We start from the raw sequence: 19,287 nt of genomic DNA, 5'->3' as shown, positions 1-19,287 counted from the left end.
GATGCATATAAAGAAATATACTCCTGTTACATAGTTGTACTAAATCAGTGACAACTAGTAATATGGAACTGATGGAGTATTTCTTTAGAACAACAAAAACTTCCAGAAATTAAGTGGGTTGATCATTACACTGAAATCAAAGCATTCTTCGTTCAGCAGAGATGACAATATAAAAAGGCACCATCTCTGTACTCAAGCTTCACAATTTTACAAAAATGGGAATCACTCTAAACTTCCTTTTCCAAAAATGAGAACTACAAATAGTTTTCCTGGTCTTAAAAGGAACTACAAGCAAATTTGGTTCCAGGTATCATGATGGAGCCTACACTGCCTTCCATACTTTGCATTCAATAGCGATTTCTGTTGGGTTATTATGGCAGTGGTGGGGAAAGCATTTGCAGCTAATCTTCTAACCGTCGTGGTGGGAGTGGTGGCAGCGATGACGGTTGCGGCTGCTGCTCTGCATCCTGAGGTAGCTGTGTCTGCTGGCGAACATCACCATGCCATGCCCAAACAATATCCTTAAGCGATGGCCTAATGTCCTCTTTCAACAGTTTTTGGTACTCCAAGGTGTCACCATTGGTTTTTGTCAACTCGACTAGGAGAAACGACGGCGCAACCTCAAAGATTTCTGCATCAAACACAAGAACACCCTTCTTTCCTTCCTTCCCTGTGGTCAATTTCAGAAATCCATCCTCTTTCTTTGTAACTTTAAGTTTCATGCGTTTGGCCAGTTCTTTAAGCCTCACAAGCACGGTTGCTGGTGGCTGCTTGGAAGTAAACCGAGCCTCCCTTTGGCTATATCTTTCGTCAAACAAACCAGACAGGTCAAATCCGCTAGAGAGGGAAATGATGTCAAATGCGTTCATGTTTGTCAGGTTCAATGGTCCATCGGAACTGTTGCAAAACCTATCTAGCGATTGAATCTTATGTGCTGTTATCTCATTCGGCTTCTTGTACCAAGCACTTCTCTTTACTCTTGCGATGGACATTCTAGTATTAGGATCAGGATCAAGGATTCCCTGAAGGAGTTCCTTTAGCTCAGTAGAGAAAAAACGAGGGCATTTGTACTCAGCTTTTGCAATCTTTCTATACAACTCAATAAGATTTCTTTCGTGGAAAGGAAGATAACTGGCTGCAAGAACAAACAGAATCACCCCACAAGACCATACATCTGCCTTTGCACCACTGTATCCTTTCCTGCTGAGCACTTCAGGAGCAACATAAGCGGGAGTTCCACATGCGGTGTGGAGCAGACCATCTTGCCACTTTGACTCGGTTAGCGCACTTAAACCAAAATCAGAGACCCTAAGGGTTTCATTCTCATCCATTAGTAGGTTTTCAGGCTTCAAGTCGCGATGATAAACACCTCTACTGTGACAATAATCTACAGCAGAGATCAACTGATGGAAATATTTTCTTGCGCTGTCCTCGCTAAGCTTCCCTTTGGCTAATTTGTTGAAAAGCTCACCACCTTTAGCATACTCCAAAGCAAAGTAAATCTTGCTCCTGGTAGCCATTACCTCAAAAAGCTGCAGAACGTTCGGATGCCTTACAATTCTCATTATCGAGATCTCCCTCTTTATCTGATCCATGAGACCAATCCTCAAGACCTTCTCCTTGTCGATCATTTTTATGGCGACGGACTGGCCATTGGTTAGATTACGAGCGTAGTATACCTTCGCAAAGGTGCCTTGTCCTAACTGTCTTCCGATCTCATAACGTTCCATCAAAATACTCCTCTCTTCCATGATGGTCTAACTCCCCTTTGCACAAACACTGAATTTATGATGGTCTAACTACAGACTGTCACTGAGTTACTGAAACGGAGAGGAAAATTAGCAGCCATCACTGAGACCATTGCCAAAGAAGACATAGTCCCCCTCTCTATCGTCCTTCTAAAATGGGAACGCAGAGGAGTGGAGTGGAATGGGACCAGTATGCAGCCCTCTCATGAAAACTGAAGAAATGAACCTTGATGAGGCAGCTGTATTTTTTCTGCACTAGATAATTGCCTCTTGCAATACAAGCACGGATGAATCACTTTGAGCACCGGCCTGACAAAATCTATCTGCGAAATCAGTAACTAGATCAGAACACATGTATAATTTTTTTTTAGGAAATGCAGAACATATACGTGGTAATTCTACAATGATTCGGATAATTAAGATTGCATTTCTACACTCGTATGTATTTTGCGAATCGATCATCCAACTCACATCCACCACGTCTATCTATCTAGCAGGGCAAACTCTGAAATCTGAAATGTGAACATCGGGAGATTGAACAGCATTGCCGAAATTCGCAGGACATCAGGGATCCGCAGGCAAGATTTACCACGCAACGTACTGGCCTAAGATGCAACGAAGATTCACATACAAGTATGACACACACCACCATTGTGCATTCGGATGTGGAACAAGGAGCGGTAAAATGCAAGAATCGAGGTCCAGGGCAGATCGATCGAAACCGAGAACCGCATCACAATTCGTGATCCAGTTTGATAACCTCACCTGATCGGACGAGACGCGAAGAACTGAATCCCCAAGACCTCCCCAAACGGATCGATCCGACAGGATTAGACCGCGACGCAGGCGGAGGACATCGGCGATTCCTGTGGCGGCATTACACGGCGGTTCGCTGGCTGGCTGGCTTGCGCGCGGCGGAGGAGGCTGGCTGGGCTTGCTTCGGCTCCTCTCCCTCCTCCTCCTACCCTGTGGTTGAGCGGTCGACACGCTGCGGTAGGCAGGCAGGGCGCGGCGATGTGGGGACGGCCGTTTTGTTTTCCTCTTTTGCCCTCGTCTCATGATAATTTCTGTTGCAAAATTGCGGGTCCCTGACTACATGGGCTTCCCTCCCCAGCTCCACTGGCCCAACAGACAAACAATCACTTTAAACATGTCTAGATTTATTTAAAACAAGTGTACATGGTTATATGTGATTCCCTAAATCCTAAAAAATGTGATTATCTAATAAATGGTTAATGGATTAAACATGAAGAAAACCGTAATTACCCACAAAAAATAAGAAAATTCTAATTACCCGCAAAAAATATAATTTTATGGCTTCTATCACACAGTCGTAAAATACTAACGTATTGTAATTTTGGGGACATGACTGATTTCATAAAATTCTTACATGTGGGTTATATGTCCAATACTTAATTTTTATTTTTATGAAAATTATCTTAGAGATATAAATCTTTCACCTGATACTATTATTGAAAAAATTATATTACTTTACTATTTAATTTTATTTTTTTGGTGGTGCAACGGAGTTCCTTGCAGGCTGAACATCATAGAGGTTTCTAAAAATTCTTAACTTTAATCATAGCATAGATACAGTATGTATGTACGACACGGGATACCACAAATGTAGGTCGTTTTTGAAAAAATAAAAATGAAAGTTTAAAGTAAAAAAATATGAGAATAAATATAAGGTATGTCGAGTTGAATTTTTTCAAATGTTTTTGAAACTTTTAAGTACCATTTTTGTTTTTTTAAGTGAGCTACTTGCATGCAGCTCGTCCTTCAAAAAATTCACTCTCTACGACACATAAATTCAAATAGAAAAGTAGCATATAGCCGAAGAGCCAAATCATCATCTTGCTCGGTTGAATAGTTTTCTCGTGGTGTCATTTCGCTAATTTTGTTTGTTATTATAATTTCAATATTATAGGATATGCACTTTTTGGCATACTCCCTCCATTCTAAAAAAAACTTCTAACTTAGTCTATATTTTAGCTTTGCAATCAACAACACTGAAAACTAAGCATTCAAGCTCTCTCTATTAGATGTCATTATTTTTTAATGTACATTGGATTGGTTGTTCACATATCAAACTAGTAGTTCTTCAAATTTGTAGGATGTACACCCTCCGTTTTGAAATACTCTACATTCTAAGCCTAAAATTTATTCCGAATTAGTCCAGATTTTAGCGTTGCACTCCCTCCATCCTAAAATGTAAGGTGTCTAAGTTTTAGTCAAAATTCAACATATTTTAAGTTTGACCAAATTTACGTAAGAATATAAACGTTTCACAATACCAAATCAATATCAATAGATTCACAAGAAAGTATAATTTCTCAAAATGTTCATTTGATATCGTAGATATTCATATTTTTTCGTATAAACTTAGTCAAACGTAGAAGATGTTAACTTTTGACTAAAATTTAGACGCCTTACATTTTAGGATGGAGGAGTAATTAACAGCAACAAATAAAACGAATCATTATTGCTCTATCTATTCAGTGTTATTACCTCCATACCGGTTTAATAGGCAAATACACATTTTGAGAAAGAAGTTTAACTACAAATTTGGTCAACAAAATATGAGATATATGATACAAAAATTATACCATTAGATTCATATTTAAAAGAAGTTTCTAATAGTATAATTTTTGTGATACATATTTCATATTTTGTTGACCAAATTAGTAGTTGAAGTTTTTCTCGAAATGCGTAATAGGCCTATAATCCGGTATGGAGGTAGTATTACTTTCGTTGTTGCTTTGATTGATGGAAGGATATTAATAAATGTAGTACTAGTTTGTCTTATTTTTTCTATGATGTAAAATATAAGTCAGAATGGAGTGAGTAGACTAAAGGAGAACATTTGTTGCATATAAGTTTTAGTGTCTGTCAAACTTTGAAAGTTTGAACGACTATTAATTTCACATTAGAATTTTGATATATTTTGTTATATAATTGATCAAATTTTACAAAGCTTGACTTTTAAAATTGGGATGGAGGGAGTATGATTGCACGTCTTAGTGTATCATACTTCCTCTGGCCCCTTTTAATTTACTTGAATTAAGTATATTATTTTTAATTAATTAAAATTTAAAGGTATCCTAAATTCAAGTCAATTAAATGGGACTGGAGGGAATAATTCTTTTGGACCTAAATAAACCCTTCGCTAGCTAGTGCAGTGTGGGCGCTTGCTTCACACATACTTAGAGCATCTCCAGCTGCGTCTCCCAAATCATCGCCCAAAGGGATTTGTACGCGCCGGACAAAAATGGTTCCCAGCCGTCTCCCAAATCATCGCCCAAAGGGATTTGTACGCGCCGGACAAAAATGGTTCCCAGCCGCATCCCTTAAAGCCTCTTTTTGTCCGGCGTGGCCCATTAGTATGCATTAAAGTATACGATGTCCGGCGTCCCGAGCCCGTTCCCGCTACACAGGGGACGCTCCGGGCACACCGGACACAACGAAAAGCGAGGCGAGAAGACGCGGGCCCGACGCGTCAGCGGCACAGGAAAAATTCGTCCCTCTCTCCCGCCAAATCATGCCTCTCCCGCCACATCGCGCCTCTCCCGCCGCGCATTTCTGCCTTCCCAATACATTTTACCTCCTATCCCACCGATTCATTTCTCCCTCCCACCGTCGCTACTCTGCTGCTCCTGCCATGGGCTTCCCTTTACAACTCCACTGGCCCAACGAACAAAACAATCACTTTAAACATGTCTATATGATTCCAAAAAAAAAGAACATGTCTATATGGATTTGGTTTCAGATAAAAAAAATCTAACAGTGATATGTGATTCCCTAAATCGTCAAAAAAGTGGTTCCCTAAAAATGGTTATATGTGGATTAACATGAAGAAAAGGACCCGCAAAAAACTCTAGTTGTATGGTTTTTATCACATATAGTCATAAAAAATACTAACGTATTGGACCTTTGGGGACACGACTGTTTTCATAAAATTCTCCATTATAACTTTACGACAAAATTTTATTTTTTTCAATGGTGCAACGGGGTTTGTTGCCGGCAGAACAGCGTAGATGTTTCCAAAAAGTTCTATTTTAGATTAACACATGGCGAATGTAACCAGTAAGAACATGTTGGTTTCATTCATGAAAATGGAGCCGGGGGTGAGCCCCTGTTGATCTAAAAAAAAGATATGCGTGTACGATAGTAGAAACCACAAATACAACTCGAGCTATATTATGTAGCTCTTTTTTGAAACTTTAAAAATGCTAGTTTCAATTTTTAAAAATGAAACTGAGAATAAATCTAGGTCATGACATGTTGTGTTCTACCAACGTGCAAAATTTCAACTCAAAATGCCTTATGACTGAGACAGTGCAAAAATGATAAAATCTGACATCTATAACAGTGAGCAGTGCGGACTTTTAAAATCTCAAAATCTTTCAGATTCTATCATTTTCGTGAGCCTTGAATATAAGGTATGCCGAGTTGGATTTTTTCCCATTGACAGGACAACCCATTGTGTACATCTAGATTTTTTTTCAGATTTTTTTAAAACATTTTAAAATACCATTTTTGAATTTAAAAAAGAGAGCTACATGCAGTTCGTCCTACAAAAAAGCACACTCTGTACAACACATAAATTCAGATAAAAGAGTGTAACTTACAGCTGAAGATCCAAATCGTCATCTTGCTAAGCTGACTAGTTTTTTGGTGGTGTCGTTTGGCAAAATATGTTTGTTCTAGTTTGTCGTTTCAGGATATGCACTCTTCGGCATATGTTGTAAGATATGATTGCACGGCTCAGTATATCAGTGTGGATTTTTGTAGTGCAGTGTGGGCGCTTGCATCATATATACTTAGAGCATCTCCAGTCGCGTCCCCCAAACCGTCCCCAAACCGCGCCGGATCGAGCGTTTGGGGGACGTGTTTTGTTCGTGCCGCGTTTGGGGGACGTCGCTCCCCAGCCGCGTCCCCCAAACGCCGCCCCCAATCAGAAATTCAAATAGATGCATTCAAAAGAGATCGTTCCCGCCGGTTCGTCGCGATCGGAGTAGCGGCGATCGATCAAAGTACTGGGCGCGCGATCATATTACAGACCGGTGGTGCATGCAAATTAGAAGAAGGGGTTGGTCGACGGCGTCGTGTCCTGAGTCGACGCAGGCCCGTCGAGCACGACGACCTCGTCGCGATCTGCCTGTTCCTGTGCATGGTGTGTCTGCTCCGTCGCCGACGCGGAGGCCGACGCAGGTGTAGCAGTAGAAGACGCGTCAGCCTGCTCTTGCTGCGATGCCGCTGCCGCCGAAGCCGATGCCGCTGCCAGGGCCGCCGCGTCCGCCGCCGCCATTTTGGCTTCGATGTCGTCGAGGATCCGGCCTTTGAAGAAGTTGTGCGCCGCTCGCGTCCGGGGAGACATTCCCTCTCGTCGACGTTCTCGGCGGGGACATGTCGTCCCTGCGTTTCTTGAGCTCCGGCTTCTCCTCTTGCCTCTTGAGCAGCTCGGCCCACCTTTGGTCGGCCTTCTTGTCGCGGGAGATAAAGGTCGAGGAGACGTCGGCGAGGCATTTCGTGATCGACGCTCGCGTCTTCTCGGACGACGCGGCGTCGGCCAAGGCGGCCTTGGCAGCCTTGTTGCCGCATGGGACGCCACTGCCGACGTTGCCGGCGACGCGTCCGGATCAATGGCGTCCTTCCCCTTGGACAACGACGAGCGCGTCAACTTCCATTTCTCATTCACTTTGAGCTTGCCATAGCAATGCGTCGGCGCGAACGGCTTGTGACCATCCGAGTACTTGGCGTACAATTCCATAGCCCGATCAAACTAACCAAAGAAAGCGAGTCATTTCATCGAACACAATGTGGGCGCTACGGATTATGGAAGAAACGGTCGTACCGGTTGGCCGACGTCGGCGCCGCCGTCGCCTCCGGTCTCTAAGTCGTGATGGTACCCATGGAAGGAGTTCACCGACGCCCGGATGATGGCCCATCGCGTCGACATTGCCTTCTCGGCTCCTCTTCATTGGCACTTTCCGGTAGTCGCTGTTGATCGGCTTGCGCTCATCGAACTCGGCCTTGATCCTCGCCCAATACTTCCCGCCTTTTTGGTTGGCGCCGATGATGGAGTCATGGCTCACCGTCGCCCACGACTCGCACGGACAAAGATCTTCCGGAACCGTCCACTTCGGGCCTCGTGTGCCCGACGCCTTCTTCTTCTTCTTCTTCGTCCTCACGCCGTCCGCGTCTACCTCCACGAGATCATCGTCACCGGCACCCTCGTCGTCCTCTTCCTCGCCGCCCTCTTCCTCGCCGCCCTCTTCGTCCTCAACGTCGTCCTCCTCGTCGTCCTCCACCCCGTCCTCTTCCTCGTCGTCCTCCTCCTCAACCCCGTCGTCCTCCTCGCCACCGGCGCCGTCGTATTCGAGCGGACCCTCGCGGCCGGTGAAAGGGCCGCCGTCCGGACCGGGTCCCGGCTCGCGTTGCTCGTACGCCGGGGGAGTAGAGGTTGTTGGGGTTGAAGCCGCCGTGCGGCGGCGCATCCTGGTAGTGCGGCGACAAGTTAGGCGTCACGCACCCGGGAGTGGCGGAGGGGCCGTCGTTGTAGAAGGCGGCTTGCGACGGAGAGAAGACTCCCGGAACGTACACCGGCACGTTCGTACTATATGGGCTCGCGTTGGTGGCGGCGATACACCCGGCGATTATGCGCTGGTGCGGCGCGCCGCCGCAGCCTTCTTCTCCGGCCTCCGCCGCCCTCCGTCCTTTCCGCTCCGCCGTCGATAGCTTCCGGCGCAGGCAATCTTGCTCGCCATTCATCTTCGGTCATGCCTTCGGGCTTCTTCTTGGCCGGCGCCTTCCGCGGCTTCGCGAACGGCGCTTCGCCCCTATCGTCGCATTGCCCGGCGGCTTCTTGGCCGCTTCTTCGCCATCTTTTTGGGGGCTGTCGGCGGCGCCATGGAATGGGGAGAGGGTAGCGGCGGCGGCGGGTGCACGGCGGGAGGGAGAAAGAAATCGGCGGGATAGGAGAAATGAATCGGCGGCAGGATATGTTTTGGGAGGCTCTGTGCGCGGCGGTATAGGCGCGATTTGGCGGGAGCGGCGGGATTTGGCGGGAGTGTGAGACGAATTTTCCCCTGTGCCGGCCGACGGGTCGGGCCCGCGTCGGTTGGCCTCGCTTGCGTTGTGTCCGGCGTCCCGGTGCGTCCCCGTGGGACGGGGACGGGCTCGGGGCGCCGGACACCGTATCGGGGCGCGCCGGACAAAAAAGGGCTTTGGGGGACGCGGCTGGAACGCTTTTTTTGTCCGGCGCGCCCCAAATCGCTTTGGGGGACGGTTTGGGGGACGCGACTGGAGATGCTCTTATATAGCGTTGGCCCCTTGCGATACATGACGGGGAAAAAAAACCATGTAGTACTAGAAACACTGTACAATCGCGCTGTTGATGCATCTCGTCGTCTTCCCCATCAAGCATATCAGATCACGAGCATGCTACGTGCACTGTTGAGGCGTCGATCGATGGATGCGCGACCCCTCAACAGCAACAACAAAAGAAAAAGTGTTGATGGACCGATGAGAGGCGACGGCACCAAATTCCACAGCGAGGAAAAAATCGTCGCAAGGAAATGCATGTAGTACTAGTATAGATTTTTGTTTTTGAGAATTGTAGAAGGGACTAGTATAGGTTTCGCTGCACAAGAATAATTAAATGACGCGCACGAGAATCATGCGAGATTGAGAAGAAGAAAATCATGCCGAGGGAGGTGCCTGGGGAAGCTGCTTTCCCTGACTGCGCCACCGCCCTCTAGCAGGTCGAGTTCAGGGCGCCGGCCGGCTCTGCGGCGCGCACCACGTCCACACGTACTCCAGTGGCCAGTGCACGGCGGCAGCACCGGCCACGGCCACACATGCAGGCCGGCCAGGCCCTGCGCCTGCCGCGGTAGCCCACCACGTGCGCGTGGCCTGGCGTCAGTCCGTCACCCCCATGTCTGTCGCTGTCTCCCGGTACGGCAAGCACGTACGTCGGCGGGAGCGACGACGACGCCACGGCCGGCCGAGCGGCGCGCGCGCGCGGCGGAGGCGGCGCTCCTTCTTCTTGCCGGCCTGTAGTAGGCGGGCGGCGAGGGGGCGTCAGGGCATGTAGAGGCGGTCGCGGCACTTGCAGCGCCACGCCACCGGGTAGTACTCCGTGGTGACCAGCACGCCCGGCGGCACGGACACGTGCACGGGCGAGCACGGGCTGCAGCTGCCGCACTTGGACGTGCACCGCGGCGGGTGCGACCCTGGGCCGCCGGAAAGCAGCCGACGCCCGCCGCCGGCGCCGCTGTCGTAGTGACCGATCTCCTGCAGCTGCACATCAAGACACGTAAGTCAATTTGTTCAACGAGTGAATGTCGTAGTATCTGCGTAATCAATCACACGCGCGCGTACGTGCGTGCGCGCGCGTGTGGTCCGCGCCGTGTCGATATGAAAAGTGTACGGGCAGCGACGTATGTATGTCGCCATGGGCCACGGGGTCCCCGGCGCCGTGGAAGGGCTGTCGGAATCTAGGTGCGCCGTACGCCGCGGCGAGCTGGCCGGTAGTTCTTGGTCGCGCATGATGGACCAGCGACTCTCGGCGAGAGCGACGCGACGACGGCGCCGGCCCGGCCCTAGCTAGCCAGCCGATGTTGCCATCTCCGGCCGCGCCCTTAATTTCGACGCATCTAGATGGATTAATGCGCAACTCGCTGTCCTCAGATGCATCGGCTGAGCCTGAGGCCAAACTTGAAAGCTTGCAATATCTAGCTAGCATGGCATCTTCTGCTTGCGCGCCTTGGCAGCCACAAATGTGAGACATGCATATCATGGTGGCTTGCTCGCATGCATGAACGGGGTCGATCGTTCGGGGAAGCTAGAGGGAAAAACAACTCTAGATCGAACTTAGCTAAGCACAAAGAACACACATGAACATACATCGGTGTTGGGACTGACCGGATCATGATCGGCGTGGTGGGTCGCTGCTCCTGCCATCTTCCCGGAATCTGTTCAACGAAAGGAAACTGAAACCAGTTAGCTAACAACATCTCGTAGTACCATATCTCAGGCAGTAGGCTTAGAAACGGAGAGTGAAGCACTACAGCACACTCAATCTAGGTTTAATAAATAGTACACATAAGTCCATAGTAGCTTAACACATGAAACTTTCTACATATATGTTCTCTTCCCCTAGATCTGCAAACTGAGCTGGCCATTAAGCTGCTCAGTCTGTCATAAAGGTGAGGAAAGCAAGAAAGAACACCGAAAACAAGAAACATACTTCCACGAAAAGACGCAGGAGCAAGACGATTAGATGAACAAATCTTAGCCAACATGTAGAACAAGGGAACACATCTAGCTAGCTCTGCTCAACGCAGCGCTTGCCTTGCTTACCTGAACGGAGCGCGCCATTGTCCCAGAGCTCGACGAGGAAGAAGCAGCCGCAGCAGAGGGAGGCGACGAGGAGCAGCCTGAGCATGGAGCCGCCGTCGCACCCCGGCCGCCGGCTCCCCGTGGGCGGCGGCATTACCAGATGGACCCGCTCTTCACTCCAGCAACTAGCTTCACTTCACTTGGTCCGCGGAGAGCGTGGAGAGACCGCGCACTGCCCGTGGATGATGGATGAAGCGAAGGGATCGGAGAAGCCAAAGCCCAAAGCCAGAACTGCTACCTGTGCGGTCCAGCGAGGAGCTCGATCTTTCTTGGTCCTAGCTTGGAGCGTGGGGACTGAACTGGGGAAGGAAGGGAGGGGGAGCGGAAGGCAAGGCCAAAACCCAACGCCGGAGCTATAGCTAGGCGAGGAGGAAGAAGACGGGGGGACGAGGACGAAGTGTGGGTGTGGGGGTGCCGACCGCTGCTGCTCGCCGGCACTGTGCAAGCCGCATCAAAATCCCCCGTAAGCAACTGCGGTTATATATACCCGACTTGGCACGGCAGTCACTGGCCAGGCTACTCCTACATGTAAGTATACCAACCCGCCGTAGCTAGCTAGCACGGGCACGGCCGGCCGGCCGGCCGGCCGGTTGCAAATTTAATATCGGCCGCGCACAAAGTACGGCGTACGCTCGGCGCGTTCACCTACACGTATATACCGGCCTGTACGGCTTTGCATCTTGGTGTGTGCAATACCAATACAGTGCGCTCACCTACAAGCATGCTACTTCTACGAGTGTATGGCACTGTGGTGTACGCCTCAATCTCTGGATAGATGCCGGTAAAGGTCGGATGTGGATTTGCTTTGCATCGACGTGCAAAGGCCATCATGCATGCATGCTCTTTTCACTCGAGGGTGCAATGGGAAAAGGTAGCGGGAGCAATCTTTTTTCCTTGCTTCTTTTTGCCCGTGGCTTAGCCGCTTAAAGCTAATTGATCATTTATAATTTAGGCCATTATCCCACCGAGTATTCTTTAAAAGAGTAGATTTGCAAACTGATCTGCTAAACTTATAACTCCCTAAAAATTCTTCTTGCATACAAATCAATAGCAATCGAGAGAATAGTCATACTAAATCAATATCATCTTCATACAAATAGTCATACTAAATCAACAACATATTTGCTTCTCTAAATAAAAGCCGTTTCTAATCGATCCCCTCAAATTAACTCCCTAAAAAATGCTTTTTCGCATATAAATCAATAGCAATCCTTAGCATAATCATATTAAATCAATAGCATAGTCATACAATCCATGACACAGCCATACAAATCAATTGCATAGTTCCATGTTGCATAGATCATATCATAAATATAAATCGACTGCACTCTACCTTCTTCATTTGATCAAACCTAGCCAGCATTGGGCCGTGTAACAAGAACGATGTCATCCATCGCAAAGTGATGCTACCGACCGCTTCTCCACTAGTGTTGGACTTGTTAAAATGCTCATGAATTTGTTGCCAAAGTTTTCCACTTTTTCCGTACAATGCCCCCTGAAGAAGAATTCAATCATTTTGTGCGAAGTACAATGCATTGTTGTCGTCCTTGGTCCATTTGACCTCTCTCTTGTTGACCTTCTTCACTAGACTAAGAATTTAAAATAATTTGCATAAACACACAAGTATATATACGCTCCATTTGTGCGGTCCGGGATGAAAAAAGGCTAGCAATACCATGTAGGAATTGTGATGAACGCCCGGCTTGGCCTCCTCCATCTCCTCCTACTACTCGGACGTGCTCGACTTAGTGACGATGGATCTCACGGCAGCGGCCAGGGGCGTCGTTAACCCTAGGCCGCTCAACTTCTACGGCGGATTGGCTTGGGGTGTCGGGGCTGCTAGACGGTCAGCCTTCGATGGAGCGAGTCGGAGGAGGTCGCCGGTTAGAGGTTTCAGCGACAACATGGCAGCATCGTTTCGGCCCGATTCCGGCGGCGGCGGCAGCCTCTAGCGAGCGAGTAAAAGTGGGTAGTAGGGTGCGTGTGTCGATGGAGGCGTCGCTGCGACGTAGCGGGTTGGAGGGTGGAGAACACCGGCGCGGGTGGGAGAGCCGAAAATGTACTCGGCATGGTCGAGGTCTATATTTTTACTCCTCCGCCCAAACGGATCTTATAACTTTTACTCCTCTAAATCTTTTAGGGGTCTGCTGGATGCAGTAAAACCGAAATTTTACTCTAACTGATTATAGTGGTCGGTTAGAGATGCTCTAACTTTTGCTCTTGTGTTTGTGTGCTCGTAGTTTAGCTTGTACAGCTTGTTGCCGATAAGCACGAGTACGCGCAGCAAGGAGAGCAGAACAGAGGAGAGGACCACCAAAGATGTTGCAATGCGTGCGTGCAGCAGCAGCACTGCACTCTTCTGAGAGTCTCTTGCACGCACCACGGTTAATTACCTTGGTGGTCCAGACTCCGACCGTGTGCGAGCCAAGTTCTGGTCTTCATTTCCGGGATCAAAGCACCCTGCAGCTCTTGGATTCGTCAAAGATTTCAGAGGAATTTATGCCTCTCTGCAACACGTCCGTGCATGCACTGGTTCAGTATGTGGTTCGTGTCTCCTTAATTATCTCCAGGAATCAGGTGATTCATGAGATACTTTGGGGGCCGGCGTGTTCTCCCTCTTGAATCATCACCGCTGTAAAGATGAGATCTGGTGTGGGCTGCTCTCTATCTTTTGGTGGCATGCCATTGTTAGTCAAAGCGACGTGTTTGCTCGATCGTGGGAACCTCCTCAGGTGGGCTCTATTTTGTCAGGTAATCAGATATTCAGATCTGATGCGGACAGCGATACATTTGGATCTTGTTCACGTCCATACCTAGCTACGATCGAGGAGTAGTAGTGTTTTAAATATGTGAAGAATGTTTTCTCCTGCTCCTTATTGACATCATGAACTTGACTGCGTGATTTTTCGAGTGGTTTGACTGCATGATGAGGAGTCTCTTTGAGCGTCCGTTTGTGTCTGCCATCGAAAATGCGTCTGGGCAGTGGCAGAGCCAGCAGGGTGGAAGGGTGGGGTGGGGCCCACCCTAAGATTTGGCTCAGCCCATATGTCATGTATAGAAAATGAGAAAAAAAAATAAGAAAAGCCCAACCCAAGTTAGGTCGGCCCCACCCTAGCAAAATGGGCTGGATTCGCCACTGCGTCTGGGGCCTGCTCCAGCGGGGCGACGCAAAGTGACCGGGCCGTCCGCGGTGCGCCAGGTTTGCGTCTCCGGGGACGCTCAGCGGTCGCGCCGAGTATCCGCCGAAAAAGACGTAGGACCCACGCGTCAGTGGTAGGGAAGCCGATATTATTCCCGCCACTGGCCATTCCCCGCGTAATACCAAACTAGACCGGCGCGAGCAGTCCAAAAGCGATGGACGTCCTCGCCACCGCAGCCACCGCCATGGATGCGGCGCAAACCCTCGCACCCGCCGCCGCCCCACACTCCCCCGTAGCCACGACCATAGCCACAATGGAGGCTGCAGCTCTGGCGAAAGCAAAGCGGGCCGCCACCGGCGGCGGCCGGGAGGCAAAGCCGAAGGCGGCAAAGAAGGTGCTCTCCCCGGAGGAGAAAATCATCGAGGCCGGCGCAAGAACCAGAAGATCAAGACTGCCGCGGCCGCCAACCAGCAGGCCTGGCAGATGCAGATTAAAGACGGCGTCGCGCAAGTAGCCCTCCATCCGACCTTAGCGGAGGGCTACATGCTCGTCAAGAGAGAGGGGATCGCCGGCGTCGCTCGTCGGTGAGCTCGGTAAGTTCCCAGCTGCGTCCTGGAACTCCCGCTCCCTTGAAGGGCCACCCGGCGTCGCGGTTCGCCTCCGGCCTCCCAGTTCAACGGGGCAGCGGTTTCCCGATCTCAACCGGACGCCTAGAAGCGGTGACTCCTGCCCGGGCGCGACACAGAAGACGCGCCAGGTGCTGGAGGAGAGCATGCCACAACCCCACATCCTGTTCGACGAAATGGCGCCGCCTGCCCTGACGATGGACGACCCGGTACGTGAGCTCTGTTAATGTATGCGACTGCCGTGTATCATGCGTCTCATGTCCGGTCATTCGTAGGACTATTGGAAGGACCGCCATGATTCAGACATCCAGGCCATTATCTTCGGCGGCGGCTTCGTTCGCGGTGATCAGGCCGGGACAGGCCCGCATGATGACTGGGAGGCAACGCAAGATGCGGAGGACATCGAAACCGCACGGCTGTTCGCCACCCAGCAGACGTAGCCAACACCCTTGTCCGTCGACGACTTCGACGACGCGCCAACACAACCTGACATTGCTACGAAGAAGAAGGGGGAGAGCCGCAGGACACAAGGCTTCGTCGACGACGAGGATAAGTGTTTGTGTGAAGCGTGGCTGGCAACGAGCCATGATTGTATTAATGACGCGCAACAAAAGGGCAAGATCTATTGGGCCAAGGTCTTGCAGCAGTAAAACGAGACCAGGATGCACCCGCCCTACCATATCACAAGCCCTCGGACGGAAGAGTCCCTCCGAAAAAGATGGAACTACATCAAACAAGAGACAAGCAAGTTCTGCTCGGCGGTCGAACATGCTATTAACAACCCCGTAAGCGGCGCTGGCGTCATGATAGTGGTAAACACGATACAACCATCATCATTTTATACTATTTGCATCATTGTATGTACATCATTGGTGGATATGATTACAGGTATCCCGCGCCTTGGAGAAGTTCAGGGCACGCATAAGGAGGGCTTCCATATGGTCCATTGCTGGGACGTGCTCAAGAACACCAACAAGTGGTTGACAAGCTTTGCGTCGTACAATGAAGCTGTGAGGAATGGGACATCGATCAACCTCGACAGCGAAGATGACGATCAAGGCTGTCCAGCCCTTCCACCTCGTCCCCGAGGCCATAAGGCTACCAAGGCCGATCTAGTCCGGGAGGCGCATGCCATTGCGTTCACCCAGAGCATGGAGAAGATAATGGTAGGGAATCTTGCCGCCTTGGCTGCTAGAGACGAGAAGAGGCGTCTGGAAAAAGAGGCCGCAGCTTCCATCTACCACAACCTCGCGAAGGAGGTCATTGAGGTCCAAAGGCTGGACGTCGAGGCCAAAAAGGCAGACGCCGAGGCCAAATTGGGTGCAGAAGACACAAGGATCATGCTTGCCGACTTGAGCGGCGTCGACGACGACACCAGGGCATGATTCATGAAGAGGCGTGCCGAAATCCGCGCGCGAGACGCCTGATCGCCATCGCCATGCGCCCAGCACCTTGGCCTCCTTTTGGACTTTTTATTGCTATTTAGGCCTTGTTGTGGCCCTTTTGCTCCACTTTGCGCCCTACCTTGTGCAAAATCTGATGAACATATTGCAGACCTTAATTTGCGGCTGTAATTTCGTACAAAGTTTAGTTCATCTTTTTTTTGAAATCTGGCCTGCGCTGAAAATGCGTCGCCCCGCTGGAACCATCCCTAGACGCAAACGGACGCGCGACCATTTCGCGTCCGCCAGGCGATGCAAACGGACGCTCGCGGATATTTTGGGTGTCCGAAATGCGTCGCGCCGCTGGAGATGCCCTAACATCTGCATGCAGTTTTTTTTTTAAAAGTAAAAGCACAATATATTAAGGAAGCAAGCCGTCTCATTAAAAACCTGTTATCACCAGATTTTGGCTAAATCAGGAGGTGGGCCGCGATCAAGATGGGCTTGGAAGGTTACGGCGCCAACGTGGAGCCTGCACAACACAACCAAAGTACTTTGCCTCAACGAAAGCAGTGAGGTTGTCAATCTCACCGAAGCTTGCTGTAACAAAGGATTAACCGTATTGTGTGGAAGATGATTGTTTGCGAGAAAACGGTAAAACAAGTATTACGTGATGATTTGTATTTCGGTATTAAAGAATGGACCGGGGTCCACGAGTTCACTAGAGGTGTCTCTCCCATAAGACAAACAGCATGTTGGGTGAACAAATTACAGTCGGGCAATTGACAAATAAAGAGAGCATAACAATGCACATACATGATCATGATAAGTATAGTGAGATTTAATTGGGCATTACGACAAAGTACATAGACCATCATCCAAGCTGCATCTATGCCTAAAAGTCCACCTTCGGGTTATCATCAGAACCCCCTCCGGTATTAAGTTGCAAACAACGAGACAATTGCATTAAGTATGGTGCGTAATGTAATCAACAACTACATCCTCGGACATAGCGTCAATGTTTTATCCCTAGTGGCAACTGACACAACACAACCTTAGAACTTTACATCCTTGTCCCGGTGTCAATGCGAGGCATGAACCCACTATCGAGCATAAGTACTCCCTCTTGGAGTTAAAAGTAACTACTTGGCGAGCATCTACTAGTAAGCGGAGAGCATGCAAGATCATAAACAACACATGATAATAACTTTGATAATCAACATGACATAGTATTCTCTATTCATCGGATCCCAACAAACACAACATATAGAATTACAGATAGATGATCTTGATCATGATTAGGCAGCTCACAAGATCCAGACAATGATAGCACAATGAGGAGAAGACAACCATCTAGCTACTGCTATGGACCCATAGTCCAGGGGTAGACTACTCACTCATCACTCCAGGAGCGACCATGGCGGTGTAGAGTCCTCAGGGAGATGATTCCCCTCTCCGGCCGGAGTGCGGAGGCGATCTCTGGATCCCCAGAGATGGGATCGGCGGCGACGGCGTCTCGGTAAGGTTTTACGTATCGTGGCTCTCGATGCTGGGGGTTTCGTCACGGAGGCTTTAAGTAGGCGGAAGGGCAAGTCGAGAGGCGGCACGGGGGCCCACACCATAGGCGGCGCGGCCGAGGGGCAGCGCCGCCTAGGGTTTGGCCACCCCGTGGCCCCTCTTCGTCTCGTCTTCGGACTTACGGAAGCTTCGTGGAAAAATAGGCCTCTGGGCTTTGATTTAGATCCAATTCAGAGAATATTTCTTTACTAGGATTTCGAAACCAAAACAGTGAACATGACAGCTGGCACTTAGGCATCTTGTTAATAGGTTAGTTCCAGAAAATGCACGAATATGACATAAAGTGTGCATAAAACATGTAGATAACATCAATAATGTGGCATGGAACATAAGAAATTATCGATACGTTGGAGGCGTATCAGCATCCCCAAGCTTAGTTCTGCTCGTCCCGCGAGTAATAGCGATAACAAAGATAATTTACGGAGTGACATGCCATCATAATCTTGATCATACTATTTGTAAAGCATATGTAGTGAATGCGGCGATCAAAACAATGTGTATGACATGAGTAAACAAGTGAATCATAAAGCAAAGACTTTTCATGAATAGCACTTCAAGACAAGCATCAATAAGTCTTGCATAAGAGTTAACTCATAAAGCAATAATTCAAAGTAAAGGTATTGAAGCAACACAAAAGAAGATTAAGTTTCAGCGGTTGCTTTCAACTTGTAACATGTATATCTCATGGATATTGTCAACATAGAGTAATATAATAAGTGCAATAAGCAAGTATGTAGGAATCAATGCACAGTTCACACAAGTGTTTGCTTCTTGAGGTGGAGAGAAATAGGTGAAGCTGACTCAACATTGAAAGTAAAAGAATGGTCCTCATAGAGGAAAAGCATCGATTGCTATATTTGTGCTAGAGCTTTGATTTTGAAAACATGAAACAATTTTGTCAACGGTAGTAATAAAGCATATGCATCATGTAAATTATATCTTATAAGTTGCAAGCCTCATGCATAGTGTACTAATAGTGCTAGCACCTTGTCCTAATTAGCTTGGACTACTGGATTATCACCATAATACATATGCTTTAACCAAGTTTCACAAGGGGTACCTCTATCGCCTTTAGTACAAAGGTCTAAGGAGAAAGCTCGCATTTGGATTTCTCGCTTTTGATTATTCTCAACTTAGACATCCATACTGGGACAACATAGACAACGAGATAATGGACTCCTCTTTTAATGCTTTAAGCATTTGACAACAATTAATTCTTTTCTCATTAGAGATTTGAGGATATTTGTCCAAACCTGAAACTTCCACCATGGATCATGGCTTTAGTTAGCGGCCCAATGTTCTTCTCTCACAATATGCATGCTCAAACCATTCAACTCAGTGTAGATCGCCCTTACTTCAGACAAGACGAACATGCATAGCAACTCACATGAAATTCAACAATGAGTTG

The 19,287-nt window shown here is 48.7% G+C and overlaps 2 protein-coding genes across 2 annotated transcripts; both read right to left on the bottom strand.

The window, feature by feature from the left end:
• Positions 1–103: 103 nt before the first annotated feature.
• On the bottom strand, positions 104–2,064 carry LOC124707678 (CBL-interacting protein kinase 28-like). The gene has a single exon (XM_047239342.1). It carries the CDS (start codon positions 1,749–1,751, stop codon positions 402–404), a length of 1,350 nt encoding a protein of 449 aa, XP_047095298.1. The 5' UTR covers positions 1,752–2,064; the 3' UTR covers positions 104–401.
• A 7,769-nt stretch (positions 2,065–9,833) lies between these two features.
• LOC124648725 lies at positions 9,834–11,247 on the bottom strand. Its single transcript, XM_047188439.1, has 3 exons — positions 11,115–11,247; positions 10,659–10,726; positions 9,834–10,052 (listed from the first exon to the last, which is right to left on the bottom strand). The coding sequence occupies exons 1-3, from the start codon at positions 11,245–11,247 to the stop codon at positions 9,834–9,836; spliced, it is 420 nt and encodes a 139-aa protein (XP_047044395.1).
• Between the last annotated feature and the right edge of the window lie 8,040 nt (positions 11,248–19,287).

The sequence above is a fragment of the Lolium rigidum genome, chromosome 4 (genome assembly GCF_022539505.1).
Source record: "Lolium rigidum isolate FL_2022 chromosome 4, APGP_CSIRO_Lrig_0.1, whole genome shotgun sequence".
Taxonomy (NCBI): Eukaryota; Viridiplantae; Streptophyta; class Magnoliopsida; order Poales; family Poaceae; genus Lolium; species Lolium rigidum.
Note: the sequence above shows the minus strand (reverse complement) of the source record. Positions and strands in the feature narration are given on the sequence as shown.

Excerpts from the sequence above, each read along its gene's own strand:
- LOC124707678 (XM_047239342.1), bottom strand. The coding sequence starts at position 1,751 with ATGGAAGAGAGGAGTATTTTGATGGAACGTTATGAGATCGGAAGACAG.
- LOC124648725 (XM_047188439.1), bottom strand. The coding sequence starts at position 11,247 with ATGCCGCCGCCCACGGGGAGCCGGCGGCCGGGGTGCGACGGCGGCTCC. Across the intron at positions 10,727-11,114 it reads CAATGGCGCGCTCCGTTCAG|ATTCCGGGAAGATGGCAGGA; the intron begins GTAAGCAAGGCA and ends TTCGTTGAACAG. Across the intron at positions 10,053-10,658 it reads CGGTCAGTCCCAACACCGAT|CTGCAGGAGATCGGTCACTA; the intron begins GTATGTTCATGT and ends CTTGATGTGCAG.